The 24,606-nt window shown below is 35.0% G+C and overlaps 1 protein-coding gene across 1 annotated transcript; it reads right to left on the reverse strand.

The window, feature by feature from the left end:
* Positions 1–347: 347 nt before the first annotated feature.
* Smp_085150 (putative phosphoglucomutase) lies at positions 348–24,153 on the reverse strand (the record flags this gene model as incomplete). The annotated part of the gene is made up of 14 exons (XM_018793617.1): positions 24,087–24,153; positions 22,551–22,610; positions 22,410–22,509; positions 22,306–22,373; positions 22,180–22,268; positions 21,973–22,141; positions 21,742–21,938; positions 16,497–16,620; positions 14,850–15,013; positions 13,347–13,441; positions 6,213–6,389; positions 4,114–4,243; positions 1,406–1,604; positions 348–485 (listed from the first exon to the last, which is right to left on the reverse strand). Exons 2-14 carry the CDS (start codon positions 22,599–22,601, stop codon positions 348–350), a joined length of 1,701 nt encoding a protein of 566 aa, XP_018648111.1. The 5' UTR covers positions 22,602–22,610; positions 24,087–24,153.
* Positions 24,154–24,606: the final 453 nt, after the last annotated feature.

The following is a 24,606-nucleotide window of genomic DNA, read 5'->3' on the forward strand; positions in this document are numbered from 1 at the left end:
AGCATGAAAAGCTGGGCATCTTTCAAGGAGTAGTGCGAAAACCTACAAAGAAGACTACTCAAAATCAATTCTGAAATTAGATCTAGGATAGCTAAGTCCCATAATAGACGTACTGTCAGTAAGTCATTACAAGTTAGAATCTAACAGAAAGTTGTGACATGTACAACGAAACAATTCAACGAATAGGATGAGCACTATCAAAGGTGATATTACTAATGCATTGCAAATTATTAAGATGTTCTCCATGAGTCTTGAAAATAATAAATACGATATCAAAATATGCTGGGAGTATGGATTACTGAGGGATTTCGTACTAAGAAACGATCACGTTACAGAAATTGAGTCACTCACTCGCTTCCAGGTTTCGATCTCAATTCAGAGTAATATTTAATTTTTGGTTCAGTTCCACTTGTACGAAGCGTTAGTGTCACACCATTTGAGAAGTCGAAAGTAATCAATTGACTTGACTTACTAACAGGTAATACCTGGATAGAAAAGAAGAAATTAAGTTAGATATTTCATTGGTTGATTAAACGAAAGAGTTAAGCGTTAAAGCACTAAATTACTACAGATATGAATGAAAAAAATATGAAAAAAGAATCACTGTAATCTATTATTTATTTGCATGTAATACGTAGTGTTACACCTACTAAGTTTACTGATAAGATGAATTCTTTTGAAACCAAATACTTTTTTTTACCATGGTATAGTCAACTTTTTAATCGGTTTACGTGATCTATATCATTGCATTACTACACACAAATAGTTTATTAAATGTCTTGACCCCGATTCAATGACCCTAAGTTAATTAAATGAGCACAATATAATAAAACACAAATTACCAAGATTGATGAAAACGTGATTACATTGTTGTGTAATGCACATGTATTCCTATCGTCCTATGTATATGATAGAATTTCGCATGTTGCATTTACTTCGAAACAGGTATGAACTTTAAATAATACATAAATTGAATTGAGAAAAAGAAGCAGGACAATAGGACAGAACGTATATTTTGGATTATATTATCAATCATCATTCAACTTTAATAAGAACTTATGATTAAATCGTAACATCACGGTAATTTGCTTAGAATGCGCATATACCATGAAAGATATTAACAAAGGGAAAGTCCATACTCTTATAAACAAAATTCATGCTGATTGCACAAAATAGTGCCTATTTGGACTCAACAACATAGTGAATGATGTGTTAGCGTTTGAAATTAAAGGTACACAGTTCTAGTCTTAACACAGACAATAACAGTGAGATTAAAGTACACTCAGCTGAGTCTCAAGTAGAATGAAATAAGCATCCCAGATCCTAGTGTTAGTCCCAATTCAACTTTAATTAAAAACAATAACAGGAAATGTTTCACATTAGTGTGGAATTGAATTAATATTACCGGCTTTAAATCTGGATAATGATCATCATAACCAACTGTTAAATCCCGTATACCAGTTATTTGAAACCGACCAAGTTTTTGGGGATAACCTTTAGGACCAGGTTCATTAGGCCAATTACGTATGCGATTGAACATCTTAACAATTTTTTCCGGTTCATGACAAAAGTAATAACCGTTATTGGAAATATGTTGACCATAACTGATATTGAATAAATAGTAACGTGAAAAGGCAGAAAGGAAAGTAATCATTTGTCAATGTTAGTCGTATAATATAAATTTAAGTATATGAAATACAAACAAAGGTGTTTATTTTTGCAATCGGTAAAAATGGTCTAAAATACATGGTTCTTACTATAAGTCAGTGATGTAAACTTAAGATTTCAAAAATCTCCGCTTCCCATGTTAATTACTTAATTAAATTATCAACATTCATAAAATGGTTATTAGTTGAAGTACTTAATGAAATAATCTTGACTGGAATGAAGCATACCACTTCATCCCCCAGATGTGTTCATATCATTGAACTAAAGTATTCAAAAGGCTATTAGAATAAATGAAAAGTTTACGGTTGAAATAAGCTTTAAGTGAAGACAACTTTTGTATGCAAGATATATTTACAGATTATCACAAACGATAATGGAAGAAAAGTGATTTATAGCTGTTGGATGAATTCTGATTTTTACAAACAATAGAAAAGTCAAAATGTAGATTCCAATACTTGATGATTGAACTATTTCAGGAATTTGTTTCAAGATCCTAGCAACTCATCATAATAAAGGGAATAGTTAATCTCACAAGGTTTAAAAATAACTATGATCTTTGATATAAAATCACTGTCGAGGAAATTCATAGTCTGTAGGAACATATTTGTTACAACAATATAAACATGTGATTTCTACATAATATTCACATGTATCCCCGTGTACACTACACTACAACGAACAAGACTGAGTTCAGATGAAGTAGAATTCCTAGAAGGCTAAAATTTTATGCGTCACTATTAGTAACAATGACAACACAACCATCATAGGATATTCAAAAAACCTAGTTTACGATGGTGGTGAAGGTTTGTTGCTCAGGTGGATGATTTTGATGGAGTTTTGTTCTCTGAACTGGAGGGTTTGGTCGTTGAGTTTTCATCGTCCTTCTGAACGACATCATCAGCACAAACTTCGGGTAGAAGTGAAGTGTTTGAATTTCTCCACATGTGGTTCACACGACACTTCACTTCTACCCGAAGTTTGTGCTGCTGATGATGTCGTTTAGAAGGATGATGAAAGCTTCACGACCAAACCATCCAGCTCAGAGAACAAAACTCCATCAAAAATAGTTTACGATACTCCGAGTTAACCGATAGGAAGTTATGGACCAAAGCATTTTATCTACTTTGATTCTTAAAAATCATGCATTTATCTGATTTCAAAAAAATTCGCGATCTTTCGGATAGTCAAATTGCATTCACTTGGAAGTTGACTAGAATGTATAAGTAATCTAAGAATATGTGGATATGCCATCAACTGATGTAATCTAGTCAATTCAAAAGTGTGAAGTAACTGACAAATATGCATAAACTTAAAATTTTATTATATAAAAAAAAACAAAAACGAAAATGCATGGTTGTTCAGTTAACACCAATGAATCATGATGACGATTAGTTCCAAATGCATTTTTTAAAAACCAAAATTAAATCACTATTGACCTTATTATATGTGAGACGGAAAAATCAATTCGTGAAGGTTATTCATTTTTGTAGATTGTAGTAATCAGTTATGAAAAAAAGGGTGTGTACATGTGTCTGCGCTTAACGTTAAGAAAAGCGTTATAATGATGTACGAACAGAGTTCAAAAAGTCAACTGTGTGACAACAATTAAAAACGAAAGTATTTAGAGACCCAGAAAAGGTTTACCCGGTAAACTTGTTTTCAAAAAAACCATGAATTTCGAATACACTAATGAAGTCAAATGTTTGACTGTTAATAGTCGACAGTACGTAGTTTGCAGAGAGAATAAAGTTAAGACGAAATAATATGATATTTAAAGCATTTCGTAGGAGAATGATTGACATGAATGTAGGGAACACTAATCTACATAATTTGATTTAGGTGCCAGATGATACCCTGTACAACGCACTAGAATAGTTTCAGCAAATAGCTGGGAACATATATTCCATTCCAAAAGTGATTAGAAACTCTTCCAGGTGGAAAAGAAGAGAGTAGGATGAACAAAATATCAGGTGTCATTATTCGAATAACTAACTGACAAATATTTACCAAGTTTATAACAGGCATTACTTGAGTAGTTGCTTGAACATGGTATCATATCAAATTTATGAATGATCAACTATATCCCGCCTCTCATCTGAGAGCTTAATGACCAAGTATTGAATCGAAACTAAAGTTCTCACAATCAAGTAGTCCTAAGACATTGTGGACCTAAGATTTGATAGTGTTTTTACCAGCCAATAAACCAATAAAGTTTAATGGTTGAATTCATGAGTCGATCTAAGCTAGATCACAACTGAAAACCTGGAAGCACTGAACGGTCGTTTCGTCCTAGTATGGGACTCCTCAGGTTTTCAATGGTGGTCTAGCTTGGATCAAATCATGAATTTAATTACTAAAATTACTATAATCTCCACAAATCCCCATTCTGATAAAAATCAATAAAGGCTAAGATCTCTTGAATATAATCCATTTACTAACACTTACATGTTATAAATCTCTATTAATTGCTCGGATAATAATTTCCCATTACGATGAACATAAGCAGTCAGTTCAGCCATAACTGCTAAAGCCCCAACACCGTCTTTATCCCAGACAACATCACCGCACATAAAACCTGATAACAAGAGTAAATTCAAGGGTTATGAAAGCGAATTTATCCAGAATAAAAAAACTTAAAATTTAAAAATAAACAATGTTGATTTCTTGAAATCCATGAAAAAATAATTGTATAATTTTACTAATTAATTAACTGACAAAATTACGGAATTAAATAAAAAACAACGAAATAGTCATGACTGACTGACAACTAAAACGTGATTTAACCAATGGAATTTTGCAAAATCATATCAATTAATATAACAACAGAAGGAACAACACCAAATGAATTTTAAAAAGCATACCGAAAAAAAATCGAGCTAGAGTACAATTCAGTATACCAACTTCTTTTTAACTTGCTGGTCACAGACTGCTAAACTAAAATTTATTAAGCAATCACGATTACTATTTGTTATACCTAAAACTTGTATATATATATATATATATATATATATATATATATATATATATAAAAGTTAGTATCTAGTCAGTATGTCAATTAATGAAATTATGTGGTAGTATCAGCAAAGATGAATGTGATATAAAACATACACATTATTTACTAACTTGTAGGCTTTTTCAGCTTCTCATATTCGCTGTTAATGTGCATCGGAGATTAAAAATAACTCATATTCACATCATGCTATTTCATAAATTTAAAGAATAGTGTGAGGACGGTCCCTGACAAACTCAAGGAATCTTTGAGAAGCTATGAAAGAGCTGAAGACGATCCATCCAACCATCGTTTTAAAGAACATTCCAGAATCTCGACGTGTAGCTTCCCTATTGGACAAATACTAAAATCCCCTGCATGCGGATTGGATGACTGTAATGATGATTTCGTTTCTATTAAAAACTATAAATATCTGAGTGTTTTGTACCATATTTGACACTGTTTGGAATAAGATTCTGTCCTACTCGTCTTTTGTCTTCTAAATTGCGATTTGGAAGGCTCTAGAGTTCAAGTGATCAAGTTGTACGTGATATTGCAAAAATCCAAGTTTTAGATACAACAAATAGTAATCGTGATTGCTTAATAAATTTTAGTTTAGCAGTCTGTGATCAGCAAGTTAAAAAGAAGTTGGTATACTGAATTGTACTCTAGCTCGATTTTTTTTCGGTATGCTTTTTAAAATTCATTTGGTGTTGTTCCTTCTGTTGTTATATTAATTGATATGATTTTGCAAAATTCCATTCCACTGCATAGTAATGTGTTCAGTTTTGCTGTGTAGCTATAGACCATCGCTTGAAATATATTGGAAATATTTTTATATATTCGTTCATGACCAACTTTAAAACATTTCTTTCACATGCCGAAACTATTAATAAGTGAGTGCCACTCCAACCATTCTTCAGCTAGACTTAATCGTTGTTGAGGACACAAGGACCTGTATAGCTTGTTACCTTAAAGTGAATTAGACTTTTAAATGTGGAAGTGCACGTGAATTAATATCTCAAATACCCATTGGTTCATATCGCTTCTTGTGTTTCCTAGTTAATGTATATCTGTTAATAAGATGGTCTATGTAAGTGGTTGGGTAACCAAATAATACCACAGCAAGAAAATATCCACAAAACTAGTATTTTACTAAAGAAATCTTAAATCTCTCTTTTCACTTCACCAGACTTTGAGAAGGAGAACTCTCTATAAGTTACCTACAATGAACCACTCTAATAATCACAGTGGGGTTAGATGAGAGTGTAAAATAATCTTAAAGAAGCAGTTGTAACATGTGATTAAAAGAAGAGCTTTAAAGATTGTATTAATAAATATATGATAGGCGGATATAATTCCTAGCTTAGTAAATCGAAAATTAAATGATATTCTGTTGAAGCTTTAGGGAAATTTGATATTAAATCAAAGTGTCAACAAAAAAGTAAAGAGTTTAAAAGAAACAATCTAATAAAATAGACCTTTGTGATTTCTCTTATTGACAAACAAATTACATGAAGAAGAGTGTATAGTAAGGAATAATGATGAATCTTACCTATAGCTTCTTCGAAAGCGAAAATTGTTTTAATATTTTGCGATTCTAGCTCACATGAGCGATTACCCAACCATTTGAAACCAGTTAAGGTTTCTTCAAAACGAAACCCTTCGTGTTCGGCAATAGTTTTTAATATTTTAGAAGACACAGTACTAGATAATACAGCAACACTGGAAGCTGTAAAATAGTAACATAAAATTAAATTAAATATTACAATGCATTTTATGTTCTGTTATTTTAACTCGTTGAACAATAATCTTAGTAATAATGAGAAACTGATAGAAAATTTAGTGTGGATTGTAAAAGGTATGAAACACAAATTTAAATTTTTCGTCGTTACTATCCTACAATAATCCCGTACAATCCAACCGACTATAGCCTGATTTTGTCTTGATTCAACATACAAATGACGAAAGGAAGTTGAACGACTTGAAATAAATCTTATCATAAACGTAGAACAGATAAAGTAAAGCTATGCCTCAACACTTTTAAAATGAAACTGAAACTTCCGAAAAAGAGATGATACACGACTAGTACATATAAAAAGGTGATGTTTTCGAAAAGACACATATTAGTATGGATTTGTGGAGATTGTTGAATTTCATAGATCATATCACAAAATGACCTTAGACAATCGTGACCAGTGGAGTTCAACCATGTCGAGAGTGAGCCAGTGACTAACCAATGGCACTGGACGATGGTTGCATAACATTGAGAATTGATTGGAGTTAGAGACGTAAACAATGGGATACCAATTCAGTGGTTTAAAAGTTAGGTACTCGCTACCAGACCTAAAGGTCCTGGGTTTGATCCGCGGTGGGGTTGAAGATGTGTAGTGCAGAGCAGTCCCATATTAGGGCGAAAAACCTATCCAATGTTGCCTAGCTTCCAATGATTCTCTAACTAAGGTCAGTCCGTGATGTAAGGCGCAAAAAAGTATATGCTAATAGCAGAACCATCATAAATTAAAAGATTTTAGAATATGTATTTATCTTTAATCTGGGGAATTTTAATAAAATATACTTAAAGCTCTGATTGAATTAATTTTGAGCATCGCACACAGAATTTGAACAATTTACATTCATATTGGTAGTTTATTTATTTTATGCATGGTCGACCTGGAAATTATTATAGATGGGTATAATATCGTAGAAATAAATGTAATCATACATTCACCAATCCTTGAACCTTAACTGGTTATTCAACTGATTCGAAAATGTGATGACGATTCCGCTTCCTATGGTTTATTCCGAAGTCCAGAATTGCTTAGCTTAGTTTCTCGTGTTATGGCAGGGAAAAGTCCTAACTACAATAATCATGATGTAATGCACGTGACCTAAAAAGAGGTAGGCAGTACACAGACTCTCAGAAGCTATACTCCGTACTCTCACTACAGGATTTGATATATTCGCAGGGATTGTAATTTTATTGTCTTGTAGAATAGTTGACGCTAAGTGATTGAAACAGGCAAACTCTTACAAAGGTTAGAAAAATTAGAGAACAAGGGAGTAATAGTAAACAATTTATTATATATACTCCATAATAAAAATGGTCGACATTTTTCTTGATCTACAATTTATCAAGAAACATAGATGAATATAAGAAGGATCAAGTACTTCCGATTACTAATGTTTGCCTATAATCGATCCTAATATCAGTAAGTTAAAAATTATGACCAATATCATACAAAATAAACGTTCCAGATGAAAATAACAGTTATTTAGATAGAATAAAGAAGATTACGCTACAATAAAAATCAATTAAAAAATTAATCATTTGGACCTACAAAACACTTGTCAAAAAATAAATAGTCAGAGAGACAATTATTTTAAATTGTTTTTAATGAGAATTGATAGAAATAATAATTAATGAATGTGAAGTTATTCATTCGCTTATATATAAGTCATAAATGCTTAGTTTTCCATAAAGAAATTAGTACTTCACTGACTTTGAAACGTACCTACAGTTTAGTTTAGTAAACCCTGTAGTTTCTGAATACGATTCAAGTCATCAAATATGGGTTTCGCCATTTTACTTGTTGTACTGTTTTGTAAAAACAATATACTTAGATTCTATTTGAAACTTACTTCGTTTTTGAGCATAGTTTAATCTGATTTGTAAAAAAAGCCTTCAAAAATATCGTTATTTCACATTGGTTAACAGTTGGCAAATTTTGATGCACTGCAAGTTTAACAACAAAATTATACTAAGTGCACGAAAAGCAAACAGCAAAAGGTGAACTGTCGATCTCTCAATGATATTGATTATTCTCTATAAATATAGTCTGTAATACATGACCACCATAAGATGAATATGAGACTCTAGCTTTATTCGACATAAGCTTACATACATAAAACAGGAGTATGAACACGTTTCTTCATGTAAAAATTAAGGGGAAAGGATAGTAACAGGTAAACTTGAAAACAAATGGACAATGTTTAATTTTCTACAAACTAACAGAAAAGTAACAGATTAGGCAATGTTGCATTAGCATTATTGTTACTACTGTTCTATCAAGCTAACAATTACTTAGTATTTCTCTACATAACTGTTTCGTCCAGGTATTTTTTCAAAAATACTTTCTTGTAGCTATATTACTGGGTAGTAAAATTTTGTTTTGTTTTTTTCTCTCGACCTGAACATTCAAAATAAGAATGAAACTAATAAGTGAAAAAAATGTGTTCATTTTCGAGTTGTTTTTTTCTTTAAAAAAATACGTATATAACAAGGTTCATCACAAAAGTTTACTTTCGCTATTAACCTTAAGATACTTCTCGACATTACAAAGAATGATACTGCAACAAATTTCTATCTAACAGCGGTATGGGACAAAAAGTGAAACGGTCACCTCTAATGTATATATATATATATATATTCTGATACAACTAAGCGACAAAAATACCAAGTGCCATACAAAATAGAGGGGTGAGAGGGAGCACAATCGAAAAAAATCAATGAACAAGAATAGTACATAACAGGAGATACGGTCTAGTTAAAAATACGACCAAGGACATTTTTCGGTTAAGGGATTTCCTCTAATTTTAATAATAGTAAAACAAAACGTCAGCAGGATAGCAAATGGCTTCTACTTGAAGCCATGTCTGGTAACGCCTTAATTCAGGTATCAGTTTTATACAACTTGCTCCCCCACCACTATTTTATGCCAACAACAGGGCACCTTTAGGCTCTTCCGACCCAGTCCCAGTATCGGCAAATAATGCATGATATGGAGGTCACTGAGATGATCGCAAAACATTTTCAAGTTGCCAAAGTCAGTGTTTCAAAGTGGTGACATTGTTTGATTTACCATCATTGAGCTCGAACACATTGCCGAGCTTCAGCGTTACTAATATACTGTTACCACTGGATGTTAGAAAACCTTCGGAAACTACACTGTTACACACTGACACTAGTCGCAGACCAAAAAGAACCAGTTATCTACCGCCTTATGATGCTTAATGTTTTTTAAATTAATTTCAATCCCAGATGAGCGCTATCTTGAAAATTTAAATAATTTAATCATAAACCAAAATATGACTGATTGCTAAGTATCTTGACAATTCTATTTCATAAGAATCTTTAATACAAATAGTTTTTTATTCAAGTTTGTAGTTAAATCATTATTACTATATATGCATATATATATATATATACCTGAAGTTCCAAATATTAAAATTTTTTAACAGTATCCATTGTATAAACATGTGATGTTCTATCAGATAATTAAGAAGTTAACTAGTCTATGTGAACCTATTTTTATGAATTTAACTATAAACAAAGTGGGTAATTACATGTTTTATGCATATTCTTTAAAGTCATATATATATATATATATGAAACTAAGGTCAGATACGATTTGCAGTATTTTATGTAGATAGAAAATATAGTTAAACTGTACGAAGTTTTTATTACATATACCATTTCAATTTACACAAGTTTCCAAAATAATGTCAGTTAAACAGGATTGGTATTGAAAAAATTTAACTAATCTATCAGCTATTGAACTCCGCGCACTTAATAAAATAGAAACCAAGTACCTACATTCTAAATACTAATAGAGTAGCACGATAATGAAGAATCTAACAAAGTATCGGATAACAATACTTCGACTGTTGCGCAACAACAGGAATCGATAAGAAGGTTGATTCCTTACAACGAATCTCTCATTACCTTAAGAAACAGCAATTAAATTACACATTATATTCGTATCCATAAATGATAATGAATTTTGAACAATAAATAATAATAAATAATAAAAATAGATAATACATTAGAATATCAGGTAGACAACAACAAAGAAGAGAGAATTTAAAAAATATAGTTTACTGAGCCATGAAAAGGTATTGACGAGTTGTGAAACCTAACAAATCTAAATTTTTTTAGACATCTCTAACATAAACATAAACACATTTCACTGGTTTTAATCAGAGTCAGTCATAATCGAATCAGAGCCTGGCATACATGCGTATGAGCAGAAGTTGCTATACCATAACAGAGCAAGCCAAAGTTAATGATAGGAATACCAATAGAGTCGGAATAATGTGGTAATGAAAATAAGAATGATTAAGCACTAACAATATAGTTCGAGAAGAACAAATGAAAAGGTACGTATTATAGAATGCTGGAACTCGAGATCTAAAGTAATATAAGGAATGGATGGATCTTCACTATTGTAACCGATTCTGAATTATATCAACCAACATCTCCAACTACAGGTCACGATAATCATATGGACCTCAACCAAGTAGTTGTTTAAACCTACCAACGTGGCTCTGAACAACAGTCAATAACCTAGTAGAATGATGCCATTAATAATAAAATAAATGAAAATAAATGCCAAGTTCTGATGTGGCGGCCCCTAACTTTCCCCTAACCAACTTTTACGCCAGTCAACATCGTGCACCAAGATAGGTGCTGGTAAGATATATGTAATAAATATCACGGTCACCTTAATCGTTCGAGATAAACAACCTCATCAACCGATTCTCCATCTTTTCTTAGTACCCTGTATACATTGTGAGAATGTAATTCAGTGTTGTAATTATTCGACTTCTGATCATTCGGTTTGGAGTTTAAATTCACTAGAGCTAATCGAGTTCGGTTAACGACAGCTGATTTTATAAGTAATCACATTATAAATTAAAAGCCGTGTGTACGAAATAATACTGAATTCCTAAAATGTAATCAGTCTATTAATTTGTGAATGTAGAGATCATATCATATAAGTCCAGAAATACAACAATTACTTTTTGATATATCATTCTTTATCATATAATAAATATGATTATTTCAGTAATAGAGCAATGGAAATACACTGATTGGATAAAATAACTTTTAGGATATTAATGTATCTTGGAATTATTATCGGTGATAAACAACACAGTATCTGGTATAAATGTACTTAGATGGACAACACTTTAAATTAGCACAATAATAGAAAATGAACTTGATAAGTGAAGAATTTGAAATAACCAATCAATGGTAGTAAAAAACTAAACAAAACAGAAAGTATGAGATAATGCTAACCTTAAAATTTGATGGAAGATAAGAAATTAAATCAAAACCCTACGACTTGACTCAAGCTGTGTCACCTAACGTCTTTTTTAACCATAGATGACAAATATCAGGCGGATCTCAAGTAGGAAGTGTGTACCTTCCGACAAGACTCCGATTAACTAACGATTGCGCCGACCACTGTTGTACATTGGTCTGGTAGCCCCTAGTATTTCCCAAACTACTTTCAGTGGCACATATGACTGGATGATAAAATACGTGCAAAATGGTGAGGATTTTTAACTCAGGAGATTGATGATAGCTACCAAACGTCATGAAATATCTCCCACTTATACTGATGTATATAACCAAATGTGGACATAAGTGAGATGGAGAAAATGTTGAAGTGTCGGACAGAGGTAATACAAAGAAGACCACGGAATTTTCGGGAGCATAGTATTCAGGAATCCATAAACATGTTGAAATAAGACTAACTTGTTAACCAATTAAAAAATGACAAACAGCTATAAGGTTCGGAATCAAGTCAAAGAGAAAGACAATCAAAATAAATGTCCAGACAATGACAGAACAATTGCTAACAATAATCAAACTAAAACATAACAGAACCAGATGTTAGTCAATTATGAAGAAATTCCAATAGCTCACTTCTTTCAGAACTTTGCACAAATGATACTGTCTAGAGAGACTATCCAAACTTCACTATCAAACTACCCAGTTCAGAAGATGCAACATTACCATAATTACAACCTGTACGTAGTTACAGCGGAATCGACAGTAAATAAGACAATCTGCCAACAGTTCTTCAAAAAAGATGTTAGGATTGATGGTAGTAAGTCAATTTTACACTGAATAAATAATAGCACAATAGGTCTTAATACACAACTGATTGTTGGTAATCGTTTTGTGAGAATAGAAATACTGTCATTCGCATAACTGATGAAGATGACATAAACTTATTGCGCACAGAACAATTATTTTTTGAATGCCACTTAGATAACTGCCAACAATGTACATCTCATAGACTATTACAAACAAAAATGAAACATAATCTAATGCTTTAACTACATTAAAAACATTATGGCCGTTTGATTACTAGAGTTTGTTAGAATTCTGACTTCTTGACCAGGCAGCATGATTTGAAGATAAGATATATATATATATATTACTTTAACAATCATAACTAAGTGCCATTGCGTACATGATTGGGCTGATTGGATAAGATAGAATTTAAACAATAAGTACCAAGTTAACCCACTAAAAAATAGATTTCTAAAACAGTAAATCTTTAAGCTTAATACTAGTGAAAATGAAAATATTTAGGACATCAGGATGTCATAAATTCCAATATCAAGTGTAGAGGAAAAGGGATCAGACCACACATCTGTGAAAAGAATAAAAACAAAAGATCTGTATCACAAGGTCTATGTGCATATAATCAACTATGATAACTTAGTTTTATTCAACAAATACAATATCTATCCTATTTGACTCTTAGCTTCAGTAAAATTGGATTAGTCAAACAACAAACTTTTATTATTTTTTTTAAAAGTCATATTGAATCCCAGATTAATAAAAGAAAACGATTTAAAATTTGAATAATGTATTTTTGTAGTAACATACGATTTACATGAGGATTGTGTATTTTCCACTGCAAAGATAACCACCAACCAAATAAAGCTCCAAGTTCATTACCACTGAAAATTTTCCATTGACCACTACCAATTAAATACATATGATATTGTTGAGTAAAATATTAATAAAATATTAACTTGTAGAAAGACAAACATTTTCAGTCAAAATATATAATGATCTGTTTGGATTTGAAAAAATAATATGTTTAATGGTCTTCACGAAAGCTATGTTCGTAATCCGTGGTAACTAGTATCAGATAGATGTATAGATTTATTACTACGGGAATTATTTAACGTAACTGGCATAATAAGAAAAGAATAAGGCTTGATAAACAGGTCTTAATTTCAGTGGAAATTAACTGACCTACAAAATCCGCATCGCTGTCCGAACAGGCCAGTGGTGATATTTCAAGCTGTGAAGCTGAGTGACGCAGGTTTGACTTACTTAATTACTTGCTTACGCCTGTTACCCCCCAATGGAGCACAGGCCGCTGATCAGGATTCTCCAACTCACTCTGTCCTGAGCATTCCTTTCTAGTTCTATCCAATTTTTGTTCATTTCTCCCAAGTCTGTCACCATTTCTCGGCGTAATGTGTTCTTTGGTATTCCTCTTCTCCTTTCGCCTTCACGATTCCATGTGAGGGCTTGTCTTGTTACGCAGTTGGGTGCTTTCCTCAATGTGTGTCCTATCCGCTTCCAGAGCTTCTTCCTGATTTCCTCCTCCGTTGGAATCTGGTTAGTTCTCTCCCACAGTAGGTTTTTGCTGATAGTGTCTGGCCAACGGATCCGAAGTATTATTCGTAGACCATTGTTAATAAACACTTGTATCTTCTGGATGATTGTTCTTGTAGTTCTCCAAGTTTCCGTCCCATACAATCGAATTGTCTTGACATTTGTGTTGAAAATTCTCGCTTTGGTGTTGGTTGAAAGTTGTTTTGAGCTCCAGATGTTTTTCAATCGTATGTGCGCTCCGTCTGGAGCCCTTCTGAGGCTACTGCCCGCCTCAAGCCCGGATAAAGGAGGAGGATTGGGCATGGGGTTAGCGACCCTATTCCGTAGAAAACTAACTAGCTAAAAAACGCTAACCAGGAAAAAATAATTCAGGTTTGAATCTACCAGTAAATATTAATTCCCTCAAAACTACAAGTATATGTTGACAACTTCCAAATAGCACGGAACGTGTCGATCACTGTTAACCACCTAACATATCGACATAGTGCATGAGATATCGAGTCACTTAGGGTTGTGTCCCCATTACAACTTGATAGACGAAATTTGATCGGTACTAAACAAATGGACAAACGTGATATTAGTCACTGTACAGTGACCAATCAATTGTAAATATTTTATTATAGCTGATTTAAACTTACCTCAGGTAAGAAGAAACTTATATAAAGTTTACAAAGAAATCTTTGTCTATTTTAATTACAAACATACAGCACGTTCTTTTTTTAGTAAACTGACTGAGATTAAATGTGATCATCAACTTACGATTTTTGTTTTTCAGCAACTGCTAGTCTATCAGCATCTGGATCATTGGCAAAAATGATAGTACTTTTAATAGACTCCGCATGTTTAATACCTAAATTGAGTGCAGAACGACCTTCTTCTGGATTTGGATAGTCAACGGTTGGAAAATCTGGATTAGGCGTTATCTTAAGAGATTTCAAAGAATAGTTTTAAGTATAAAATTATGAATTTTCGAGACTTTTATGTAAGCGATACGCTTATAAAACAAGACAGTACGATTACTGAAATCCGCATTGTTAAAAGGTAATCTGGCATGAAAATCAGCGACTATCCATACACGCACTAGGATAGATAGTATGAAACTCTTATCAATGTATTTGAATAGAGTTAACTGGGTTTTATTTCGCAAAACCGCAATGAATATATGAACCCCTGTACAACTGCCAAGATTAAGTGTAAATTAGACTAAGTCTTGGATATCAACTAAATCACTGAGAAGTCAATAACGAAAACCAATTTATACTTTATGGTGAAAATTATTTTATATTTTGTAACCTGAAACATATGCAGTAACAAATCAATACGCTTCAGAGATTAAAGGATTAGAAAGCATTAGGTGGATAGAGACATAACTCTGACGACAAGCACTCGAAATTCTAATATGAAGTTCCAACTTTTGGTACTAACTGAATCATTCTCAAAACTAAAACTACAATTGATACTAGTGAATCGGTTAGGATATACCATGAGCTGACTCAAATTAAAACTGTCATTTATCGGAACAAGAATCAATCGTTTAATATTTGTTTATCGATTTTAGGGAATTTGTGGAGATTGTAGTATTTTCTAAGTTGAGTTCACGAGTCAATCTAAGCTACACCACCATTAAAAACCTGGAAGCACTTGACGACCATTTCGTTCTTGTATGGGACGCCTCAGAAGTGCGCATCCACGATCCCGCGCGCGAACGCTTAACCTCTAGTTTGTATCCAGGCCGAAAAGCCTAAAAATAGGAGTTCCTATTGAAACAGAACAACTTATACGCATCCTGAAAAATATTAAAGGAATTAAATTGTAAAGTACTTGAAACGGTTGGTTGTTTCTCTTGGGCTAAAATCTACTTATTAATCAATACAGTCTTTCAGTTTCATTAACAATAGTACCATGCACGTATTGAAGTAGACAGTGACTGCTGTTACCAGTAAACATAATAACATCGAAAAGCTATTTCGTTTGAATAGTTGATCAACAAGCTTGAAACTTGCAATAAAAGTTTAAGAATACCGTTGAAAATTTTCGATCCACCTAAAACAACAAGAAGAATGTGATTTACCAAGAGATTAAATCTTACTGGGGTATTTTACTGAAGTGCCGGTCATCGAAATATTACAACAATACGTTCATTAATTTTAATCTGTATTCGAAACTCGGAATGACCTAAGCTAAGTATGACTGTTTCTATGTAATTAGGCGTGAAGAGAATTTTTTAAAAGTCAAATTTTCGTAGTAATATTAGCGTTACACATGTTTGATGAGTAACATATATTTTCCAATGTGTTTGCATTGTGTTCACGTATTAATCGAGTAGAGGGGTAGTTGAAAACTTTGACATATTTACGATACACCATATATATTTGAAAGATCAGATTTCAGGAAACTAGAACCTACCTGTTCAGGAACTGGTTCAAGTGGAGGAAACCCAAAACACGAAACTAGTGTTTTAACTGCTTCCCAACCTACACCATGCATAGGTGTGTACACAAAAGACGTTTTACACTTTATATTTTCAGATCTAACAATTAAAACCAAAAGTAAGCAACATAGAAAAATATATTCTACAAATTAACTACAGACCATTATAAATACGTTTTACTTCGAAGGAAAGTTGGTTATGTTCAGCCTACACACTTTTTCACATAGAAAACAAAAATGTATACGAGTTGAATTCAAAATACCAATCAATGTCACTGTCAAGTTCTCAAGGATGATAGAACTACGACGTGCCACACTTCGACATACTGTATTTGATTTTGAACGAGCAATAATATCCAGATTTTCAGTCCTAAACATCAAGAATTTGAAGCTGATAGAAAGGAATTTTCTCGGAACTTCAAATATCCTTAGAATGGCTTTGTTGCATAGCTTATAGAACTAGCAGTATTGAAAACAATGCTTAAAATAAGCGAAGATGGATAGTGGCTAGCAGTGGAATGCAGGACGCGCGCTTCGTCCTACTTGGAACTCATCAGCTGGATGTACCTGCATCCCAGAGTTGATGTTCATTCAGGGACTCGAACCCAGTTCCGTTCGCTCCAAACATTATCGCATTATCGACTTAACTACAAATAGGACGAAACGCACGTCCTGGATTCCACTGCTAGTCGCTATCCATCTTTGCTTACCATGCTTGTGAATTAAGGCAATATCGAGGCAATATACACAGTATGCAAATATGCCAATAAGAGACTGACCAATTGCAGTCCTAAACATCAATGGGAAGATTCAAGTAAACAATAACAAGTGAATTTAATGCTTGAAATAGTTTAGTAATTCCCAAAATCCCATGAATAAACTAAAATACCAGTCAGTCAGTCAGCTACAACGTAGGACCAGGCACATATATGCATCGGTACAAGTTGCCATACCTCGTTGGCACAACAAGATGAACACCGGATTCATAGAAGTAATTAATTTAGTGGTGGTAGTATATAAAGAAAGGTTGTATATAAGGATATAGTATAGGAAGGAAAAAAGTTATGAAGCAATTTTATTCTCAAGGTTTAAGGGAAGATAAAGAGTGTATACACCTACGCCATTGTGATCGATTCTGAGCCGTCACACAGAGTCGCCAACCATTGGTTACGATAGTCACACGGACCCCAACCAGGTAGTCTGCATCTGCTAACATGGCTCAGACTAGAAGTTAGTGACTTCAAGCACTGATGCCACGTTTTGGTTTGGCCGCCCCTAACTCTCTTCCAACCATCCCCTACACTAGTCAACATTGCGCGTCGTGGTAATCGGTGTTCAGGCACACGTAACACGTGGCCTAACCATCTCAGTCGATGAAGATTCATCGCCCCATCAACTGATTTACCATCATTCCCTAATACTCTGCGTTTAACCTCACTATTACTTACCCGGTGATCCCAGCAGATGCGAGCAATATTTCTAAGACATCTATGGTCAAATACTAGTAACCTACGAGTATCTTCTACTCTTAATGGCCATGTTTCGCAGCCGTAAAGTAGAACAGAGAGAACTGATGCGCAGTATACTCGTCCCTTAATCGATAGACGGATATCTCGTCTTCGCCATAGGTGACGTAAGTTGGCAAAAGCCAAACGAGCTTTTTGAATCCGTGCTGAGATTTCGTCAGACACCAACCCATTAGGGCTGATCAGACTTTCAAGATAAGTGAAGTTGTCCACGCGTTCGACTACTTCACTCCCTATCCTTAGTTCAGGTGTTGACGCAGGCCAGTCCTGGAGTAACAATTTACATTTGGATGAGGAGAAACGCATCCCAAACATCCTGGCATTATTACTCAGTTCTAACAGAAGACTCTGCATTTTGCCAGCGTCTTCACCAAACAGGACTATGTCATCTGCGTATTCTAAGTCGATAAGTGAACCTCCTGGTAGAAGATCAATTCCTGAAAATTCAGTCGACGAGAGTGTTATTTCCAGCAACAGGTCTATAATGAAGTTAAACAAAAATAGGGATAGTGGACAGCCTTGACGGACACCACTTGAGTTTGTAAAATCATATGACAGTTCGCCATAAGCTCTCACTCGACTGGTAGTGTTCGAGTAAAGAGCCTTCACAAGGTTTATGTACTTCTCAGGTACACCTTTTAATGACAGACACTGCCACAGAACCTCTCGGTCTACAGAGTCAAATGCTGCTTTCAAGTCAAGAAAAACTATCATTGTCGGACGCCGATAAACATGTCTGTGCTGTAAAACTTGACGAATAGTGAATATGTGGTCGATACAGCCACGACCAGGTCTGAAGCCAGCCTGATTTTCTCGTGTTTGCAGTTCATGAGTCTTAGTTAGGCGCCCGATAATTATTGAGGCTAGTATTTTAGATGCTATGTTAGTCAGACTAATCCCTCTATGGTTATCACAGGATGATTTTGGCCCCTTCTTATATATTGGGACAACCAGAGATTGTGACCAGTCAGATGGGATCACGTCCGTCTCCCAGATTTTAGCCAGAATATTAGTCAACCTAATCGCTAAAATTGGACAACAATATTTAAAGACCTCTGGGGCCAATCCATCTGGACCAGCTGCTCTTCCCCGTTTCAGATTACTTATAGCCTTTTGAACTTCAAGTAGGGTCGGGGGGCTTACTTCAATGTTCCATTCAGGTTTTCTGGGAATAGTGGGTAGTTGTGCAGTAGCTGAAGGCCAGCTAAACTGCTCCTTAAAGTGTTCCGCCCATCGTTCTAAACGTTTGGGTTGAGAGCAGATAAGGGTTCCGTCTTTTTCCGAGATTGTCTCACTTACACTTGACTTCTTAATTCCGGTTTCCTTTATTAGTCTGAATAGTTGCCTGGTGTTGCCTACAGCCGCTGTCTTTTCCATCTCTTTTGCTTTCGTTGCCCACCACCGCTCACGATCGTTCCTTAGACTTTTAGTTAACCTAGATCTAATTTATTTATGCTCTTCGTCGTGTTCAGAGCCTGATGGGATGAATTTACGCGAATCCATCAGTGAAATAGACTTAGAAGAAATCCATTGGTTTTTTGGAGCCCTATGGTTTAAATAACTAATAGATGTTACTGCTGTTTCCACAGCTGTTTGTATGTCTTTCCAAGCAGCATCTGGGTCAGTCTTGTTTACAGAACTGCCTAGATGTGAACTCAGTTGTTTCTGGAATTCACATTTGGCTTTCTCGTCCTCCAGTTCAATCCTAATGGGTCTTCTTAGTGTACTTTTCCTGCGTCCATTGAGGCACAGACAAATGCGCGCTCGTATTGAGTCTAAACAAGTATTCCAATACGAGCGACAATCTTCTATTGAGCCTCTCCAACGATGACTGATGACAATATGGTCTATTTGAGTCCATCGTTGGTTTGGTGCAGGTGGTCGCCATGTTAGACGATGTCTCTCCTTATGCTTAAAATTAGTGCTTGCTAAAAATAAACGATTGTCTGAGCATAGTTGCAACAGACGATCACCATTATCGGTTCGTTGAGCCGGAATACTAAAACACCCACCTAAATGTCTTTCTGTTTGATTTAGGCTGCCTACCTGGGCATTAAAGTCACCCGCTACGACTACTATGTCTGAGCGCTTAGCTTTCTGAAGAAGCTCAGAGAGCTTTCTGTAAAAGTCATCTTTCACTTCATCAGGGCTGCAGTCAGTGGAAGCGTAGGCAGAAACGACAAAAAGGCAACGACGTGTGTCCCTATCCTTCCGAGTTCTTACGGATCCATTTAGCCGGACAGCACACAGGCGACTGTTAACGGGGATCCATTCTAGTAGTGCCTTATCTGCCCTTGTACTTAGTGCTATGCCTACACCTGCAAGTCCACGAGAACTAGCCAACGGGTCGCCAGATACACGGAGGGTGTATTTCGTTGGCTGTCCATTTTGGCGAGGTGAGGTCAAGTGAATGACCACACTAGGATCCTGTATGCGTGTTTCGGAGACACAGCATACATCAATGGTACGAGATTCTAGGGTTTTAGCTAAGGAGGCCTGTTGACCGATTTGACTTAGGGTACGTACGTTGAAGGCTCCAATGTGTAGTTTGGAGCGAGGTTTTAGTAGACCTGGGACAGCGTTTCGCGCACTAGAATCGTTGGCCATGGTGACACTTGAGGAGGAAACCGAAAGAGGAAGTTTAGTGTTGAAAGTCAAGGTAGAAGGAATAGTAGGAAGTGAAGAAGGAGATTGATTATGAATACAGTGGTCTTGAGTGCTGTTAGAGGTATGAAGGCAGTTATCACTTCCCGGTAGCCCACACCGTGGAAGGGTATTTCTTGAAGGACCTGAAAAAGAAGTCGGATTAGTGTTGGTCTTAACGACCTGAGAGCGTGACCACAGTGCCCAAGGGAAAACTGCTTGAGGTCGGTCACACACGACCTTTTTGTGGGTAGTTTTTGTGTTAGCTCCGTTCTTCAAAGGACCTTACCGCCGGAGACGGAAATCCGTGGGATAAGGCGAGATGTGCATTTTTAGGGTCGACCTTTTCTAACCCCACCCCTCCTTGTGGGAAGGCAGCATCGCTGTCATGCTGGTTGTCTGAAGGAAACACCTTACTGCTGTCACACCTCTGTACAGTCAGCAGTACAACTTCGCCTTCGGACCTTGGTATCGCTGCTTTTAGTTTTACCGCTCTTCAACCGACCTGTCTGGTATGGTAGGACCTTGAGGAACGATTGTTCCAGCCAGTATAGCTCGATTGACTCATCACGATAGGCAAGCCCGACCACCACGTCAAGGTAGCAGCAACGGTCGGGAAAAACTAAAATACCAACCACTGTAATACTCAAACTTTGATGCTGATCGGAGATTAACAACTTTTGTGTAACATGGTCAATAAGTCGACAAAACAAAAACTGTGAATCATCTTATCTCACGAGAGACGTTTTTAATGGCAGAATAACGGGTAGTTAGAAGTTTTCCAAGAATGTGAACGTACAATATTAGTGGACTACGTTCAGAAGAAAAACAATGAAAAAGCTACAACAATCTGTTTCAGGAAAAAACATTTCAAGTAAATAGATATATTATTTATTTTTGTTAAACGTTTATCGAAGTATGAAGGAAGCTACCTAGTCACAGATTAAGGTAGATCCATCGATCAAATATTCTTGCTCTACTTTTTGTAGAGTTATATATATATATATATATATATATATATATATATATATGGTAAAACAAACACAACTTACTCTGTAAAACAAAGTCTACTCTTCTGTAGTCGACAGTAGGTTTTCAAAAGCTTAGGCATTGGATCTAAACAGAGAGGATTCGCCTCGACATTATCTATGTTCCATGAAGTTTCCAAAGGTTCCAAGCTTTCAAGGATGCAACTTGATATACCACTGTCATGAGGACTGATTATCTGACATCCATTCGACCAGTAAACCTTGAAAAAACTAGATTAAGAAAGCTATACTTACTTTGTAACCATTGTCATCTTTCGGATTGTGTGAGGCAGTAATCATAACACCCAAGGCTGTTTTGAAGAGCCTAACGCCAAATGCAACCATAGGAGTTGGGAATGTATCTTTGAACAAGTACACTTTGCAGCCAGCATTAACAAATATATTAGCGACAATAAACGCCCATCTAGACGGATGGAACATATTAGTTGAAAAAATGATTACTTTTTACTATTATGTCGAGCGTCATAACCAACTATAATCCCATCTGACTTGAGACCTGAGAATGTTTTTAGTGAATACTTAAGTAAACCCTTGAAAGAGATAGGGATTAATACTAATTTTTGCTACCTGTGTTGTTTGTATAATTGTTAGATCATTCATCTGAGAATATCCTGGCCCCATTCTTGCTCGTAACCCTACAACATATCAGTGAAACTCTGGATTATACCAACCAGCAGTCCCAAATGCCATTCTTTCTAGCAATAACTTCCGTAACTCATCCCACGCTTCTTTTTCTTTTAGTAACTTAATTTGTGAGCGCGTGCTTTCATTCTTAAACAGAATCGATAACATAAAAGCGAAAAAGCAGTTACCTTGTCATACTTCATCCATTCTTCGAGAGATTCAGCCAATTTGTTATCCATGTAAGAAGCCTGAAAAAAATTCAGCACTCATAAGGTTTTCTGGTACTACAATAATCCAACTAGAAATAGATTATAAAGTGAAACTGATGTAAAAGCCCATTAATATTTAAATTAACTAATAGTCTCCAGTAAGCTAACACTATTTAGTTACAAACTATCCAACAGGCTTTGTTCAACCCTTTAACAAAGTGTCGACTTTCATTGGCGTATTTTAGTGGACTGAGTGGATCAGATTACTTCCAAACAAAAGATATTTAATATAAAGGTGTTAGTATCACCTTTTGTTTTCTAACTAGTACTTCCATTTTCTTCTACTATCCTAGTTTTCATAGCAATTTAGATAGCACATCTCTTATGGTTGAGTTTTGAAAGACAGAAATAAAAGCACGTTAGCAGTTTAAAGATCCCTATAGAATATTCAAAAATGAACAATATTTGAGCGAACAATCGTTTTTAATAACATAATCATCAGGCTCTACAGTTCTAAGTCCATAATTATGATATTTTACAGAACGAGGGAAAACAAAAAAAGAATCGACCTAATCAAAGGACTAGACAACCAGATATTTAAACCGGATTTACCAGATGACTGTAAGCGGTATGTTTTTAACTTTTCCTCCGTTAATCTCAATAGGACTCAACTAGAGTTTTTATCATTAGATTCTAAGTTTTGTGATTGTCGTAGACATGTGGATCATCTGAAGACTGATGTTCAGTTTGAAAATCTATTTACCCAGACACAAGACCTAATGCCCACGACAAAGGTAGAACATGAATGATTCGAAACCACGCTGGTTGATTGCTGTAACCAATTTAAAATCAACAAGCATTACACAAATAGTATATTGACTGATAAACATCACGAAGCTATCCGGAAACTAAAATTGAATGAACACATTCTTATCGCTAAACCTGATAAAGGATTCGGCACCGTAATTCTAATACATAGATAAGATGAATACCCTACTGAGTGATCAAACTAAATTCCAAAAGCTTGGTTCATGTAAAGACCTCAATGAAAAGACTGAACGTCAACTAACTGCGGTATTAGAATTTTTAAAACAATATCAATACATCTCTGAGCATACCTATAATGGGCTCAAGCCCTCTGGAACATATACCCCTAGACTCTATAGCCTACCTAAGATTCATAAACCTGAGGTTCCTTTACGCATAATTCTGGACATGTCAAACTCACCATACCATTCAACAGCAAAATGGTTAGTGAAATTATTAGAACAATTACACCAAGAACTGGTTAAGCACAGTGGTAAAAACGTATTTGAATTTGTGGGTTCAATAAAAAATATGGATATAAATAATAAAACCATGTTATCACTAGACACAGCATCTTTGTTCACTAACATCCCCCTGACTGAAACTATCGATTACATATGTGAACAAGTGCTAGTAAAGAAAATAGAGATACCGATTCCAGTAAGTAAAATGAAAGAACCTCTGTTGAAATGTACTATGAATACCTACTTTAAGTTTAACGATGAATTTTACAGACAAGTAGATGGAGTAGCAATGGAATCATGGCGAGACTAAAGAACATGGACGAGCCAATCAAAAGCTTTCGCGGGCTTTCAAGGTCACGGCGCTAAGTTCGGTACCTCACGCTTACGTACGGTCGGTTTACAACAGATTTTAGAGAAAACATGATAATTAAGCGTCTACAAGAGAAGTGATCATAAGATTTTGGCGCAAAATTCAATTATACATTTCTATAAATAGAGTTTTGGCATTATAGTTGATGTCAGTTCGTGATGAAAACCCTAAGTATAATTCCTAACCTTAACCAAGAATGTAAATCATAATTTGAATTCTTCACACAGGTTTATAACCCTCATTTAGTCTTAGTTATCATGTGGACACTCTGAGATTCACTCTAGCGTCGCTCAAAAGGCGTCCATATTTTATAGTCTCATCCTTAACCCTAAACCATACCAACATACCGACAACACTGAAACTATGTGGTCGATGCTGAAAGAATTTTTGAAAC

This window comes from Schistosoma mansoni, chromosome 1 (assembly GCF_000237925.1).
Source record: "Schistosoma mansoni strain Puerto Rico chromosome 1, complete genome".
Lineage (NCBI taxonomy): Eukaryota > Metazoa > Platyhelminthes > Trematoda > Strigeidida > Schistosomatidae > Schistosoma > Schistosoma mansoni.